Raw genomic sequence first — 16,952 nt, 5'->3', positions numbered from 1 at the left:
TGACAGCTTGTTTCTTATTTTGCAGTCCTTAGAACTTTCCTTTCTTTTTCTTACTTATTGAGCTGGCTAGGGTCTGTAGTAAAGCACTGACTCCAAAGGTTTCACTGAATTGATTGAATTTGGGTTTCAAATTTTGAAGGCTCAACCACCAGCATTTGCTCACGAATTGTAGTTAGGCTGTGAGAGAAATCAAGATTGAGTGCAAGGTTTTTGGCCTGAACAGCTGATAGAACTGCATTGTCATTTACTGCTGGCAAAGCCAGGGATTTGTTTATCATATAGAGGGTAATTAACTGAAGAAAGATAAAAACTGGCTTATGCTTATTGGTAATGATCTCTCTAACAGACTTTAGCCTGGTTTTCCACTTCTGAAATAATTCACACCTGAAAGGATTTAAACATATACAAATGCTCTCAGTAGGGTTTGACTTGTAACTTCCTGTTCAGCCACTGCCCTCCACAGGGGGTTTGTCTGAATATGAGCTGTACACTCTTGACTAAAATCTGAACGGTGAGAGAGAGAGAAAGATGACTTTTCCCTCTAGCGTCAATATTTCCTATTTTCTTACAGACACACACACACACACACACACACACACACACACACACACACCTGTCTTGTTTTGCAACCTTTCCCAAGTCAAACAATTAAAAGGGAATCTCTGTCACCCAGGAAACTTGGTCCCTGCAAGTAGCTTGTCTGGAAAGATGTCCTAGAAAGACCAGCTGCATTTCTGCAATGTCAACCTAAAAACAATGAAGAAAAATGAAGGGGTGACTCCTGCCGAAGAGATCCTAAGTCATACAAAAAGCCCTCATTTCCCAGCCAGAAGGCCAATTTGACCATATGGTTGTTTGCAATCACAGCTATGTATTTTATAGTCAACTTATTTTCACTTAACCTCCTGTTCCTGCTATCCTAAACTGCGTTCCGTGTTTCTACCGCCTTCATCATTACCATGTTAATGTCTGCATGATATTACAACGTGTTATTGCAACACAACTTAACTAAATAAAGTGAACCATTCAGGATTGTTTCCATTTTTCCACTGAAAATAACGCAGCAATCAGGCTTGCAGCTGTTCGCCTCCTATTGTTGAAACATCTTTTAAGATTCGCCTACAAGTCCGTGAGTTAGACTAGAGACAGGATAACCAACGAGCGCCAGCGTGATCCCGCCCCGGGGGCGGGTCGTGGGCGGGGCCGCGCACGTCCGCGTCCCGCGCTGCGTCACCGACGTCCCGCCCACCTGGTGTGCGGCGCGCGAGCGGCCGCTGCTGCGCTAGCGGGTGGTTCGGGCCCTGGGAGCACGGAAGCCCGTCGCGTCGGCTATGGCTCCCTGGGCTATGGCCGAGCTATGGGCGCTGAACCCGCTGCGCGCTCTGTGGCTCACTCTGACCGCCGCCTTCCTGCTGACCCTGCTGCTGCAGCTAGTGCCGCCCGGCCTGCTCCCGGGCTGCGCGCTTTTCCAGGACCTGATCCGCTATGGGAAAACCAAGCGTGAGGGGCCGTCGCGCCCGGCCGCCTGCCGGGTCTTTGATGTGCCCAAGAGGTAACCGCGCCCCGGCTCGAGCCCGGGAAGCCGAGGCGCGGAGAGCCCGGGGCGCCCGGCTCGGGCAGCCGGCAGGGGGCAGCAGAGGCGGGCGCGGGCCCGGAACGGCCCGGGCCCGGGAGGCCCTGACAGGTCTCTGGGCGCGGCGGGCCTCGGCGGGTCTCTGGGGGCACGGCCGCGTCCGCGTCGTGGCCCGGGGGGAGAAATGCCCCAAGGGCCCGCGGACACCGAGGATGCTGAGCTGTTCGTGAACGTGAACGTGTGGCCGCACCGAGTCTTCCCCTCGGGGGGAGTAGCGCTTCCGAATGTAGGCCTGGTCACCCGGCGTCAGGTTATAGCCTTTCGGTCCCAAATTTTCCTTTTAGCCCTCCTCGGCGCTCTAGGGCTCGATCTCACTTGAGGTCACTCACTTGTAGACATGAAGGCAGGCCCTCCCCTCGCCTTTGCTTCTCTCATTTGTCTCCGACCTTTGAAGTCAGGACGAGGGGGCAAGCCGCTGGTCACAGGGCGGCACCCCTCCTTCTGCCACACCAACCCTCCTCACTAGCACCTTGGCCCAGGAGTGCACATTTCTGTCAAGACTGACCCCGAAGCTTTGACTTTCAACAGGTTTCATAACCAAGTTTAATGAAAGATTAAATTGTTAGGGCTTAAGTAGGGTTCTTTCAGAATTGTGAGGACTTGTAGTTAGCTTTTGTTTGGGGTTTTTCATTTTTTTTCTTTGAATTCAGAACATAGCTGAGAAGAGTCAGCCAAGCACTTCTAGACGGTAGGAGAATAGCAGTGGCTCTTCTGTCTTTAAGGTGCATCGAAAGTTGAACATTTAGGAAGGAATCTGGAGGAACGTGATAAGGTTTCAAATGTATTAAAACACCAGGGTTATCGCTTGAACCTCTCAGAGACAGTGTCCCAGGTCCACAGACAAGAATGCGGCTGAGTGTAACTTGGCTTCTGAAACGTGGATAATCGCCCCCACTCTGGTCTGTTGGGAGAGAGATTCCTAAGGTGTTAACACTGAGAAGGAAGATGTAGGACATTCACAGGAAGAGGAAAGGGAATGAGACCCTGGGAAGAGGTAGAAGTATTTAGGACAAATTAGTCAAACCCTGTATTTAGTAGAGGCTCTTTTTAAGCAAACATTATCCATCATCCTATTTTTAATCAAGTTTGATTGCAATACATCCTTTTATGCTTTATAGCAATGGCATTCCCAGATTATCATTTTTTACTGTTATAAAGTGAAGAAAAAATATTTCTTAGTGTGAATTCTAACAAACTGTTTTCTGAATTTTGAAAAGGGTATTGATGTCCCTAAATTAAAGGACACATTTCAAGTCATTCCCTGCACTCCGCTGTTTCTCTGCTCCCATTCCCCAGCTGTTAGTGCTCAAGCACTTGATTAGATGACAGCTAAGAAAACAGACCTGGTACCTTTCCTTTATTCATTACTACTCTTTGGGCTTGTTGTAATTTCTCCCATAATTTACACCTTTTTCTTCTTCTAGAATTCTAGAGTAGAACCTCCCATGATGTCCAAATGATGTTTTTGTTTTTGTTTTTGTTTTTTTAATTTAAACCATTTCTTTTAGTATTGGAAAAAGATAGAGCAAGTCCAGGCCAAGAAAGAAAGACAAATGTGCCTAGATACTATATTTAAATATTTTTCCTTGTGCAAAATTCAGTTGTACTCTTAAAAGTGAACCTGTAATTTTTATACTTAGAGGCAGCTGTAAATCATACTTCTGCGTTCACATTTCTGCATCTAAAATGGTGCTTACGTAATTTTGTTTGGGGTTATTTTTTCCTAAGGAGGCAAGAATAAAACCTTAAATCAGTTCATGGCATGTTCAATTCCATTACCACTGTTGGGTAGGGTTTTTTCCCCTAAATTAAGGTGATGGTACTTTTCTTGTTTTCCTTTTGGTTCGTAGATTGTTAATTTCCGAGAAAATCTGAATAAATAGGTGATGTCAACATGAGTCACAATGCTCTTGACTTGTGTAATGTGTATAGAAGTACTTCTGCTTCTAAGTTTCAAAATGGTATCAAAGCCTTGCAATTGAATTGAGCTCTGGAAGCAAAGAGCCATCCAGACTTTTCTCCAGGGGTGCAGCAGTCATAACCAGGGGACCTGTGCACAGAATTCAGGGCAAACCTGGTTAGAAAAAAAAATTACGTCTTTATTTCACTAATCTCTAGCCAAAATTCAGCATTTCCTTAATGATAAATGTATTTAATGAACCATGGTAGAATTAGCAGTACTTGAATATGGTGAAAGATTTTTTATATCACATTAAAAATATTGAAGAGACATCAAAACATTTTCATCACCACAAGAATGAACCCCTAGATCTTGTTATGTGATACAGTAATTAAGCATATATATTACTATATCACAGATTTTTTTTTCTAGTAGTTGTGTTACCTATATTTCAATATAATTGATTTCCTTGGTAATCCCTATGTATTTTATGATCGAAGTAACATTTTGAAAAGTGGCCAGTTCCCTTCCCCAGACTGCCAGTGGAGTCCAGGGAAGAAAAGTGTTAAGAACCCTTGCTCTAGACTATAAACTGGCCATAAGTTTACATTGTCTTGTTTGTTACCATATCCCTGGTTCAGTGCCTGACAAATAATAAGGTCCTTGATCACTCTGTCTTGAATGAATTGAAGAAAAACAGGGTTTAGGTTTAGTTGGTTTGTTGATTAACAAAGGGTTTATAGAGTACTTACGTGCCAAGAGCTTTTGTTCTTATAAAACAGGCAGTAAATATGTAAACAAATCTTACAAAACAAGGTAATTTTGGATGGTAATAAGTGCCTCAGAGGAAATCGAGCAGGATTACTTGATCATGAGCAAAATAGGGTGGCTGTGACAGTTACAACACTGGAGAGGATGGTAAGGGAGGGGTGGGGCAGGAGATGAGCTCACTGGGGGAGGCAAGGCTGGCTCACCAGGGCCATGGTGGAGATGAGATTTTATTCTGAGTGTATGGAAAGCCACTGAACTCTTTAGGACAGGGAAGGAGGCGTGACATGATGTGATTCCTGTTTTTGAAAGGGTGACTAGCCATTGTGTGAAGAAGACTGAATAAGAGGCTGTTATGATGGTCCAGGCAAAAGGCTTGCTTGTATAATAACACCTCTTTGCCATATAGGTGGTGACGACATTAAAGTACTTAGCACAGGCCAGGCACCTAGTCAGAATCAGTAAACATTAGTTCACTTCCTTAGTTAACCCCATAACTCCCATAATGGAGCCTTGGATCAGTCTCAGCTATCTGCAAACCTGTATTATTAGATCCTGCCTTCTGGCTCAAAATCATCCATTGGCTTCCACCTTACTCACAGGAAGAGCCCAAGACCTTATACTGTTTTGTTCCCACCACCTCACTGACTTTGTGACCTATAGTTAGCCCCCATGTGGTGCCAGTCCAGCCCTGTAGGCCTCTCTGCTAGTCTTCTTTCTCACCTCAGGGCCTTTGCACTGCCTGTTCCCTCTATCTAGAAAGCTCTTTCCCCATATAGCTGCATACTTGGTTTATGTCCTTACTTCCTATAATTCTACTCAAATATTACCTTCTCAGTGAGGTATTGCCTATCCACCCTATTTTAAAGTGTAATTCTACCACCACCATGACCACCGCACCCCCCCATATTCCTTCTTCTCTTCCTGGCTTTCATTTTCTCAGGAATGGTAAATGCCTGCTGGCATGCTATGAATTTTACTTTTGTGTGTGAGTGTGAGTATAAGTGCCATAAGGGCTGGATTATCTGTTGTTTTCGTTGTTGCACCCCTAGAGCAGTCCCTAGCTTCTAATTAGCCCTGAAATATTTATTAAAGTAGTGCTTGCTTGGTGCCAAGTCCTGTGTTACCATGAGGATCACCTTATCCCTCTTCCCACGGACTTGGAAAACAGTGCTGCAATTAAGTAAAGTGCCAAGGGAGGAAAAAGGGAGAATGTCTAAAACAAAAGGGGTAGAGTTCTTAGATCTGTTGTTGGAGGCTAACGGGGCCTTTTAACGTGGTATAAATTGGCATATGTGATACAGAAACAGAAAAGTTCAGGTTCAGGTGGGTCTAGGTTGCATGAATTAGAGGTGTAGCAGTGTGGGGGCATCTGGGTGGCTCAGCTGGTTCAGTGTCCAAATACTATTCTTAGCTCCGATCTTGCTCTCAGGATTAAGAGTTCAAGCCCCATGTTGGGCTCCACGCTGGCCGTAGCACCTACTTTAGAAAAAAAAGAAAGAAAGAGAGAAAGGTAGTGCTACCGGGTGATTTTAACTTCAGAGTCATTGGGCTGAGTTTGGAGCTAAATGCTGCCACTTACTGTGTGACCTTGGATATGTAACTTAACATCTGAGCCTTCATTTTCTCACCTGCCACGAGATAACCAAGTAAACTTTACAGAATTGTTTCTGCCTATTTACCAGAGGGATTTTTTTTTTCTAACTTTAAAAAGAGTGAAATGAATAAGCAATGCTGTGTGTGTGTGTGTGTGTGTGTGTGTGTGTGTGTGATTGTGTGTGTGTTTGTAAAATATACATGATGTAACACTTAACATTTTAACCCTTTTCGGGTGTACAGTTCATTGGTGTTGTATACATTCACATTGCTATGCAGCCATCACCACTATCAATTTCCAGAACTTTTCCATTAGCCAGAAGGATTTTAAAACCTAAGTTATTTAAGTCACTCTGCACAAATGGCTCCCCGTCACACTGAATAAAAGCCAGTGTCCTTGTAAGACCCTATAGCATCTGCTTCTGCACACAGGTGTCCTTTATTGTTCCTCAGAGCCTATGTGGTTGTCATTTCCTCTGCCTAGAAAATTCTTTCCCATAGAAGCTCACTAAGGTTATTCATTCTAGCCAAATATCACTTCCAGAGAGGCCATCCTTGACCACCCTTGGCCTCCCCTCTGCACCCTCTCTGCCCCCTAAACCAGTATTATGCTACATGTCTATAGGTTGATTCGTTGACCATATGCTGAGGGTAAACATCAAGGCAGAGAGAGACCTGGTCTCTTTGCTCCCTGCTGAGTTCCCAGATCCTAGAACATTGCCCAGCACGTTCTAAGTTCCCAATAAATATTTGTGAAGAAATGAAGTAGGTAGAGTGGCTGGCCCAGAAGATGCTTTTCAAAAGTCAACCCCTCTCCTTTGCATGGAAGCCTTCAGAGCAAGGTGCAGCTGGCATTCTGCCCTGCTCCTGCAACTCAGACCATACCTGGGCTCAGTTCTAGGAAGCATGTCTTAAGAAAGACCCTAGAAGGCAACCAAAAACCAGTGGCCAGGTAGGGAAGGGAGTATTGGAAATACAAGGATGAACTTTGGAGGAAACTAAGCTCTTGAGCCTGGAGAAGATCGGAATCAGGAACAACAGGCTAGCTCGGCAAGGGCAGATCTAGTGATAGAATTTGTAACAGGAGTCAGGAGAATTAAATGGGTTGCTCTGGAATGATCAGATGAGATCAGTATTTGTCAGACCTGGTTGTGGGCAGGGTCTGGGGTGGATGGGGCGGGGGTTGCTGTAAAGTCTGATACAATCATCTGGATCTTCTGGAAGAAGAATCCCTGAGCTCTGTCTATTTTGTTGTGACAAGGAAGAGGCTTGATACAAAGTGTTGTGTTGAAGGCCAGGGAGGACAACCTGCAGAGTCAGAAAGATTTTGAATTTACTTAAATAAAGAAGAGTAGGAGAAGAATGGGTAAAGGGACCTCAGAAGAACCTGTGTTAGGCCTTTGTGCCATAGTAGGTGATCTCCTTTCGGTTTAAACCAGCATCCTCCTTCACATTAAGGTAACCTTGCTAATTTCAGTGTCCATTGGCTCTGGTTTTACTTGTATTTTCATGTATAACTGTGTTGATTGCAAAATAGGCGTTGTACTTGATGAAAGGTGTAACCATCAGGATTTGGTTCCTCGTTTTATGAGTTAAAGTCATGCTATTATAAAGTAATTTGGTCAACACAATTTCGGAAAACACTGAATCAGAAAACCTTTAAGGTTTCTGGCAGCCCGGAGAGCTTGTGGTTTTGTAAATCTTGTGTAACATCTCTATGGCTGTTGCAGCAACATTGCACAGGATTTAGAAATCTTTCACACATTTGGCTTCTATTGGCAGAACCTTGGTTCTCTTTGCCAGGGTCTGGTGCCCCCTCTGTTGGAACTTGAGCCAATCCTGTCACCCAGAGATAAGAAAGGTTGCTAATTGACCCTCTATCCAGGTTTAACAAGGTCAATCACGGTCTTGTTAACCTCAGGTGGCCTCTTTTTCCGGAGTTAACTGGTCCCATCCTTTGAAAGCAGATTTTAAAAGTCTGAACGCCTGCAGGATTCAGGTTCTATTAAAAAAACAAAAGTACACTTTGGGAAACGGGTGGGAAACGGGGAAAGAGGCTCCAGAGTCTAAAAATAGTCTTCCTGCTTAATGCTTTCAAGAGGACCTCCTCTGATGATTGCCTAACTGGTTTAACCTTGCAGGTACTTTTCTCACTTCTACATCATCTCAGTGCTGTGGAACGGCTTCCTGCTCTGGCACCTTACTCAGTCTCTGTTCCTGGGAGTGCCTTTTCCAGACTGGCTTCACGGTCTGCTCAGAATTCTCGGGGCTGCCCAGTTCCAAGGTACAACTCCATGGACTAATTATAACCGTTTCGTCCTGTTCCTGCCTTTCCTGCCTCCAGGGAGCTGTTCCTGGTATCTCACAGTCACGCCCAGTCTCCTCCTGTGTGGGCCCCGGAAGTGGAGGGTGAGGCCAAAAAAAGAGTTCTGCGTGCTTCCTAACCCGGGGATGTCCCCCTAAAACGGGGATGTCTCCATGTCCTTCACTGAGTCTGCTCTTCGTCCCTGCCTTCGAGTGAGTGCTATGCTGTGTACAAGACTGGCTGTGCTCCTTCTGATATTTTTAGTGCTATCGATATATTTATGCAGAAGTCTTTACACTGTGCGAAAGCTCTTAGGCTCCATTAGGTTTGCCTTGAAACATTTGTCATTTCTCTAGCTGAACCAAAATCATGTCTCAGAACCCCAGAAATAGAATAGAAATTACTCTTGATCACCAGTTAAAAATATTGGTTATACTGCAAGCAATAGTTATATAATAAAATTGGCTCTGAATAGTTGTTGACCAGATGATTATAAAATAGTCTTTAAATTCACCTCACTCAACCTCGAATAAAGGATGCATGGAACAATTTTAGAAATCAGGAATTGAAGGTGAAAACCATAAGACGGCCTCAATTAGTGTCAGGGAGAGGGTGAGGGGCTGAATTAGAAACAAATTGTCCTGGTGCTATCTCTGTCCTTTGTTCCACCACTGGCTCCATGGGAACAGTCCTTTTCTGCATAACCAGGGGAACTTGTTGCAAAAGATGACAGCCCGAGGGAAGACCTATGCAGAGACCTCAGCAGATCCCACTTCACCCATTAAAGCGTCATCTCTCCCTTTGTTTACTGTGGGGCTAGCTGGGGTTCTGGAATTTAGAAGGTTGGTTGTGAGGAGTTTTATTTGTATATTTGTTTTAACCTATTCCTAAAGAGTTAAAACTAGGATTTGCTGTATTTAAAATAGAAAAATAGCCAATGCTATTCTGTACTGATAGAAGTCTAGATAGGGCTTACCTTTGTTGGGGGTAGGCAGTGCCTGGAGGGGAGACAAGGGAGTGCTGGTTGTGTTCTGTTTCTTGATCTGGATGCTGGATATATGGGCGGAATAAGTTGGTTTAGTTTGTAAAATTCGTTAAACTGTATCCTTAATTCTGTGTGTGTGTGTGTATGTGTCTGTGTCTGTGTGTGTGTGTGACATTCATTTAAAAAACAAAAACATCTAGGTGTTAGGTCATTTTAAAAACTAGTACTTCTTCTGAATTCTTTTGGCAGAGGGATGGGAAGCAGGTAGGGAGATTGATCTCAAGGCTCACAGTCCCTGAAAGTATGATTTTGTTTCTTGTTTGTTTAATATGGAAAGAAATGCGTATTTCTCTCTGTCTCTGTTCCTGTCCCCTTTTCTGCCTGTCTGGGTGCCTGTGTCTCATCTCCCCTGACCCAGGGATCCCACCGGGTGGGGTTAGTAGAGGTCATCCGGGCATTCTTCCCAACCATCTTCATCTGGCTGTTAGCGCTAGGAACCAGAGGTCCACAGACACCAGGTTCTGCATGCACAGACTCCTTTGCAGTGACATGCGTGTAACCAGAAGGCTTTCCAAGCCTGTCACTAGTCAAATTCCTTAACTTCACTTGGCCCACTTCCTCATGACTTAAAAAAAAAAAAAAGTGTTAGGCTAGATGATGTTCTAGGGCCCTCTCCTAGTTCTAATCTTATTTAATACTCTGTGGAAGAGGAGGAAAAATAATAATGACTTTGGCATTAATCCCAGAAAGAGAGATGCTAACATATTGCATTCTGAATTATAGGGGGTGAGCTGGCACTGTCCACATTCTTAGTGTTAGTATTTCTGTGGCTACACAGCTTGCGAAGGCTCTTCGAATGCTTCTATGTCAGTGTCTTCTCCAATGCCATGATTCACGTCGTGCAGTATTGTTTTGGACTTGTCTACTATGTCCTCACCGGCCTGACTGTGCTCAGCCAAGTGCCAATGGACGGCAGGAATGGTGAGTGGTCCCTGGGGTCTGTCAGCCGAGTCACTGGGCGTGTGAAGTGCTGTTCAGGCAAAGCACTCCACCAAGCCTGACAAAAGTTTGAAAACAGACCTGCCCAACCCACTTTGCATTTAAGAGTTTGAACTCTACCAGCCTTGGCAAAAGTCAACATGTCCAAGGGTATATACATTAACTATTACACAATTGCTAAAACCTGAGAGACACCAACATAAGCACTAATGCCCGTGGTAAAGATAGTAAAGTACCAGGTGTTGAGGAGGCTTGGTGTAAGGATGAAGAACTGGGATGTGGGTCTCCCTTGGTGGGACTGAGGTCCGTGACCTCAGGCGGAGTTACTCTGGAGAGAAAGAGGGAGTATGGGCAAGAGTTGGATAGGAAGCAGGGGAACACCCAAGAGCAGGAGAAAGGGTCCACAAGGTTGCTCCACCAAAGGCTCAGTCTCCCTCGGGTGTGTGTGTGGAAGGGGAAGGGTGGTACGGGATTAAATCTCAGAATACCAGAGGAGAAGGGGTGGCCTGGGCCGGGTTGAGTAGTTGTGATTTGAAGAGGGAGTAGAGAGCCATTTTGTTGCCATTTCGTTCTTAGGATGATTCTGATCATAACAAAGCTTTTCTTCAAGGGAGGCAGCCTGAAGGGAGAGGACAAAAGCATACTGTGGAGAGTCTGAGTTGCATCTAACATTGCTGAGCTCTGAGTTGTATCTAACATTGCTGAGCTCCCACTGGCCGGGAAGAGGGAAGCAAAATCATGACCTTTGTTTATGAGAAGGAAATGAAGTGTGCTTTGCAGGGGGAAGGGAGGCTGGAGATCTAACATATAGGACTATCATTTTTGTAAAAACAATGCATGCTTTTTACACAGAACTTGAGTCATTCGGGGTGACTCACGTTAGTTTTCACTGCTGAGGCGAAGTTCACTCTGCTTTGCCTTTGGTGTCCTTCTGCCCACACACTGTAGGGCAGAGCATTCACGACTGTTTTCTCTTAATTCAAGTCTTCGTGTGTCTTATCTGTCCGTGTAAATAGAGACCAAAGTCTGGATGTTTCCAGTACTCAGTGAACTTTCTCCTCAGGTTTGATTTTGGCATCAGAATAGCCCCTTGAGCACCCTCTCTCTGTCGCTGTAGCACAACCCAAGGTCTCTTCGGCTTAAGGAATGACATTAGAGTACAATTTAGTAATGATTTTTCTTAATTCATGAATTATTTATTGGCTTCAGCCACTCAGCTAGCATCTCTCCATCTGATTCCCCTGAATTTAATCAAGTCAGTGTTTCCTCCCTGAGCGTTCTGCTGTGGCACCCACGTGCAGCCCACATCAAGGTCTGAACTATTATTCATGATGCACAGTGCTAGGATTTCCACCCAAAGGAGCTTTCTGAAGCACGCGGCTAACCCGCTAGCTTTCAGTCTGTTGGCCTCCGTTGGCATTACGTATCTCTTCTGGAGCTTCGTCTGCTAGCTTGACCCCAGCTTCTGCCTTTCCCCCCAAATAAACAGTCAAGAAAAAGCAGCTGAGACACCCCCAGAAATCGCTTCCTAGACACTCCTTTCTGAAGCTGTCCTCTGTTTCACCTACTTGTCTTTCAAGAAGTCATATGCAGGCATTTGGGACAATATGAGGAAAACCGGTTTCAGGAATTCACTGAGAGAGAACACACAGGCATGTGTCAGCCATGGGGTCTGATAGGAATAGACTGAGTCTGAATTCTGGCTTACTTAACCACCCTGAACCTCAGTACCTTCATCTGTAATCAGGGACACATCCTGATTTCAGAGGGTTCTTGTGAAAGGGAAGAGAAAGGATGTCTACAAGCTGCCCCCTCGTCTCCTGGTCTTCAAAGTCTAGAGGGTCTACCTCCAGCCACTTCCCATTACACTGTTGTGTTTTATTTTCTCCTGAGTGCCCTCTCTACCTGAACTTGTCTTGGTCATCGGTTTGCCTACGAGTTTCTGTCTGTCCTTTGCCACTGGAACGTGGGTTCCTGAGGACTGAGATCGTACCTTACGTACTCACTGCTTTATCCCTGTGTCAGATGCCAGGCTCAGTAGACACTCAGTCAGTAAATAATGAATAAGCAAAGAGTTAAATACTACACAGATTGGATTCTCAGCCTTCCACTTGCCTCCCCTTTCCTGCATTATAATTCCAACTTATTCTTAGGAATCTTTCCCTCATAGGTACTTTCTCTGATTCAGAGTAGGTAACTTGGCAGCGATGAGAACTCTCAAACACTTGCTTCGGTTTTTAATCCTAAAATGACTTGCTCTTAAAGCCCTCCAATTTAAAACTATTTTTCATATTTTGTTTATTTTTAACCTGTAAAAATATAACCTTTTCATTAAATGGCTAAGTCTAGTAAACATTAAGAGTCTATAGTAAACGGTTTCTATAGGGCAGGTTTTTAAAAGAAATTAACACAGGTAGACATTGGTGGACTCTCATGAGTCTTAATCTGTCATTAGTCCTCCCTCCCGGCGCCCATAGGGAATCGCATATTCTCGGTTCTCTTACCTGAATCAACCCTGTAGGGGCTGTCTCTTGGCTCCAGACCCTCAGGCTCTTCCCCACCGTCAATCCAATCCGCAGTCAATGGACAGCTTTGTTTCTTCAGTCAAGTTCCTGACTAGCCTGACTGCTTCCTGCTGATCATAAGAAAGTCCTGAATTTGCTTTTCTGATGCCAGTCCTCAAAAGACCTGCATTCTTCCTGTCTTCTTGGTAGCTGGAAAAGAAAGAGGAAGATGATACTTTGAGTGTTTCTACTTCTGAGCTAAATCTAACATGGTTCTCTCTAATCAGAAAAGGATAGTTTGGGGCGCCTGGGTGGCTCAGTGGGTTAAAGCCTCTGCCTTCAGCTCAGGTCACAATCCCAGGGTCCTGGGATCGAGCCCCACATCGGGCTCTCTGCTCCGCGGGGAGCCTGCTTCCCCGCTCTCTCTCTCTGCCTGCCTCTCTCCCTACTTGTGACCTCTGTCTGTCAAGTAAATAAATAAAATCTTTAAAAAAAAAAAAGAAAGAAAAGGATAGTTTGTGTCTTCGTCTTGCAATTTACACTTCTTCTCTTTTGGGAAGCCCCACGGTGAGCTGTGACTTCTAGTGATTTTCTTCATTGGCTGATGCCAGTCAAGTCCGTGCTCTGCATTCAGTGTCTCCCCTGAATGGCTTAGGGTGGCAGCTCAGGGTGAGATTCCTTTAGAAAGTGAAAAAATTCCTTTACTGACAGTAGACCGTAAGAAAGAAGACATAACACCAGGCTTAGAAATAGAAATGCAAAGCAGTGTCACCACACGAGAGCGCATCACCAGAGTAGGAGACAGAGCCGACCTCCGTGCTTGAAGCGTTTGAAGAGGCAGCAGGAGAGTGTGTCCGTGTGGCACTCTCTGTCGGGGGCCACCGAAGCTGCCCCTGGATGAGGAGTCTACCCCCTCACCCACAGGACAGCGCTCTCCCCGCCCCCCCAGACCTGGTACATTCGGTCAGGACAATTTTCTAGTCGCGAGGAACAGTATAGTGGGTAATTGTGTTCTACTAACTGTATGGTTCTACTAGCTGTATCATTCCCCAAGCCTCTGAAATTTTGCAGGCTGGCTGATAAGCTCATTCTTTTTTTCTGTAGTCTATGCGATAGGGAACAATCTCTTGATGCAAGCTCGGTGGTTCCATATCCTCGGAATGCTGATGTTTATCTGGTCGTCTGTCCATCAGTACAAGTGCCACGTCATTCTCGGCAATCTCAGGAAAAATAAAGCAGGTGAGGGGCCTTTCGCAGCCACTGCATGGGAAATTTGAACCCTCAGAAGTTAGTTATCCCTGTTCCTTTATTTTTTCCCCTCCTGCCCTAAATTAACGGACTCATCTACCAAATGCTCCTTTTCGACAAGACATCTCTCTGGGTCTCGATCTTCCCCTTTGTAAAATGAGAGCGTTCTGCTGAAAGACTTCCCCGGCTCCATCTAGCCCTCACGCTCTGTAATTCTATTCTGTGTCCACATCTGGGGGCCTGCACAGCAGACACGTGCCTAACCAGCACATGAACATTCCCGTTTCCCTGCTGAGTTAGGGTCATTCCAACCGCAGCAAAAAAATAAATAAAGAAAATAAAACCACTTGACTTTTTAGTTAGCTTGTATTGACTTACCACAGGTACAGTTTTCATTAGGTTTTTTGAAATACTAACAGTGGAATAATACTATTCAGCATTTATCCAGTGCTTATTCTGTGCCAGGCCCGGTTCCTGGAACTTTACATAGAGTCTCACAGTGCTTAGTTGAGTTGGGGACAGTCTTATTCTCCCTTTACAAATGGGGAAACTGAGGCACCGAGCTGTTAAGCAGCTTTTCTAAAGTTCCACAGCATGTGAATGGTAGAGTCAGGATTTGAGCTCATGTCGTCTGAGCTCTTAATGACTAGCTTGGAGGCCTAGTGGGGAAACAGACTTTCCTCTGTGCTTATTTTCAGTTGATAGTGTAACCTAGGCATGTAACTTTCTAATACATAGTAGGCTGACAATGGAAGTGTGACGGGAAATGGGTTTGCACACAGGTCAGCAATCTGAGTTTTTGGAAATGACTTGGGGCCTGAGGGGGTAAATTCTCTTTCTACAACTTCATTTGTTCGTGGCCTTCTGTTTCTGTTTCAGGGGTGGTCATTCACTGTAACCACCGAATCCCTTTTGGAGACTGGTTTGAATATGTTTCTTCCCCGAACTACTTAGCAGAGCTGATGATCTACATTTCCATGGCTGTCACCTTTGGGCTCCACAACTTAACTTGGTGGCTAGTGGTGACATATGTTTTCTTCAGCCAGGCGCTGTCTGCTTTCCTCAGCCACAAATTCTACAAAAGCAAATTTGTCTCCTATCCAAAGCATAGGAAAGCTTTCCTGCCATTCCTGTTTTAAGGTCACCTCAGTCATGAAGCATGCAAACCAGGTGACAGGTGCGATTCCTCAGGACAACAAAATCTAGGGACCAAAGCACAGTTTCTGCAGAACTGTTTGTAACTCCGCATTCCGTTTTTACACCCAAAAGTCTTCACCAAATGAGCAAAGCAAGACCCCGCAAGAAAATGAATCTTCAAAGAGGAAATCCTTCTGGCAGGCCTGGGAGTGCTGTGTCTGCCTTCTGAGATGCTTTATAAAACCAACCAACTGCTAACAAGTAGATGAGACTTCTCCAAGCTGCCTCACAAGCAAACTAACCAAGAATATGCCAACGGCTTCACACATGCACCTACGTCCCCAGAGGAAGAGATGAGACCATCCGTGGCTTTTGTTGGGACAGATGAGCTGGACTACATAAGCAGCAGTATAGCAGTGTGCAGTAACTGTTGCATTTCAGTAAAAGCAGAAGAGCTTTTGGAAATCACAATATATAATTTCACAGCAACAGATTTAGGGGAAAATGAGTTTGTTGGAGATAGTGTATACCTTCACATACAGCCATGAAGATTTTCAGTTACGTAACCAGCAACAGCGGTTTCCACTCATCTCCCCTTCAAATCATAGGAAACCACTTTTATTCAATTCTTCTTTTGACATGCCTTTCAAGGAAGTACCTTAAAAGTGAAAGCATCTGAAAATAAAATATTTTTATATTTATGTGTAGAGCTCTTTCATGAATGGACTGACCTTCGCTGCAGAGGGGGCCAGTGCTGTAGCCTCGTTCGTGTGGAGTTACTCACACTGGATTAAGGTTTGCCTGAGTTTGAACTGTTTTAATAAAGTGAATCTGAAGATTTTTAGGAATAAAGTTTACACTAAAACAGTCTGTTCAAGAAAATACCCATGATTAAATCAAAGGGCAAAAAATGCATGGTTTTTTTTTTTTTTTTTTTTTTTTTAAATTTATTTGACAGACAGAAATCACAAGTAGGCAGAGAGGCAGGCAGAGAGAGAGGAGGAAGCAGTCTCCCCACTGAGCAGAGAGTCCGATGCGGGGCTCGATCCCAGGACCCTGGGATCATGACCTGAGCCGAAGGCAGAGGCTTTAACCCACTGAGCCACCCAGGTGCCCCAAAAAATGCATGGTTTAAAAGAAAAACAAGAACTGGAAAAGTAACACCAAAGCCTGAGCAACTCTGTAAAAACTGCACATTTGTGCAGCACAGGATTTCCTGGCTTAGTGACTAAGGTATTAACTTGATGGCTTTTGTGCAGGTGTCATATTACAGTCTACTAGCTAGTGAAGTTTTGCACTAATAGGTACCTTGCTGTGGGAGAAAGAACCTCATTATTATTCAGACGCATAACCAAATGCAGTGAAAGCACATTCTCCCACCCTCATCCTTGGAGTAGTAAAAACAAAGCTGCTAGACTGAGATTCTTCTTAATCTAAACTTTCAGTATAAGCACATGAAAGCACATTCTAAAGTTCTAAAAATAATTCTGCTGTAGCATTTTCTCTCCCATCCATCAAATACCACCTCAATCGGTTGCTCAGTCTGTTCCGACAAATGACCTATTTGTTTCATTTATCATTTGGGTGCACCATCCTCAGGAACAGGACTCAGAACAAAACTTTCCACACTGGAAATGTAAACATATTGCAATTTGGTCTTAATTTCCACACAAATGACACAAATGCTTTTTTTTTTTTTTTTAAGATTTCATTTATTTATTTGACAGGCAGAGATCACAAGTAGGCAGAGAGGCAGGCGGAGAGAGAGAGAGGAAGGGAAGCAGGCTCCTTGCTGAACAGAGAGCCCAATGTGGGGCTCGATCCCAGGATCCTGGGATCATAACCCGAGCTGAAGGCAGAGGCTTTAACCCACTGAG

General features: G+C 44.6%; 1 protein-coding gene across 1 annotated transcript; it reads left to right on the top strand.

Moving 5' to 3' along the window:
* Positions 1–1,243: 1,243 nt before the first annotated feature.
* LOC111149140 (steroid 5 alpha-reductase 3) lies at positions 1,244–15,870 on the top strand. The gene is made up of 5 exons (XM_022506084.1): positions 1,244–1,552; positions 8,039–8,181; positions 9,971–10,168; positions 13,795–13,929; positions 14,818–15,870. Exons 1-5 carry the CDS (start codon positions 1,332–1,334, stop codon positions 15,075–15,077), a joined length of 957 nt encoding a protein of 318 aa, XP_022361792.1. The 5' UTR covers positions 1,244–1,331; the 3' UTR covers positions 15,078–15,870.
* The last annotated feature ends 1,082 nt before the right edge of the window (positions 15,871–16,952 follow it).

Source organism: Enhydra lutris, unplaced genomic scaffold, assembly GCF_002288905.1.
Source record: "Enhydra lutris kenyoni isolate GAN:26980312 unplaced genomic scaffold, ASM228890v2 scaffoldscaffold21, whole genome shotgun sequence".
Lineage (NCBI taxonomy): Eukaryota > Metazoa > Chordata > Mammalia > Carnivora > Mustelidae > Enhydra > Enhydra lutris.
Note: the sequence above shows the minus strand (reverse complement) of the source record. Positions and strands in the feature narration are given on the sequence as shown.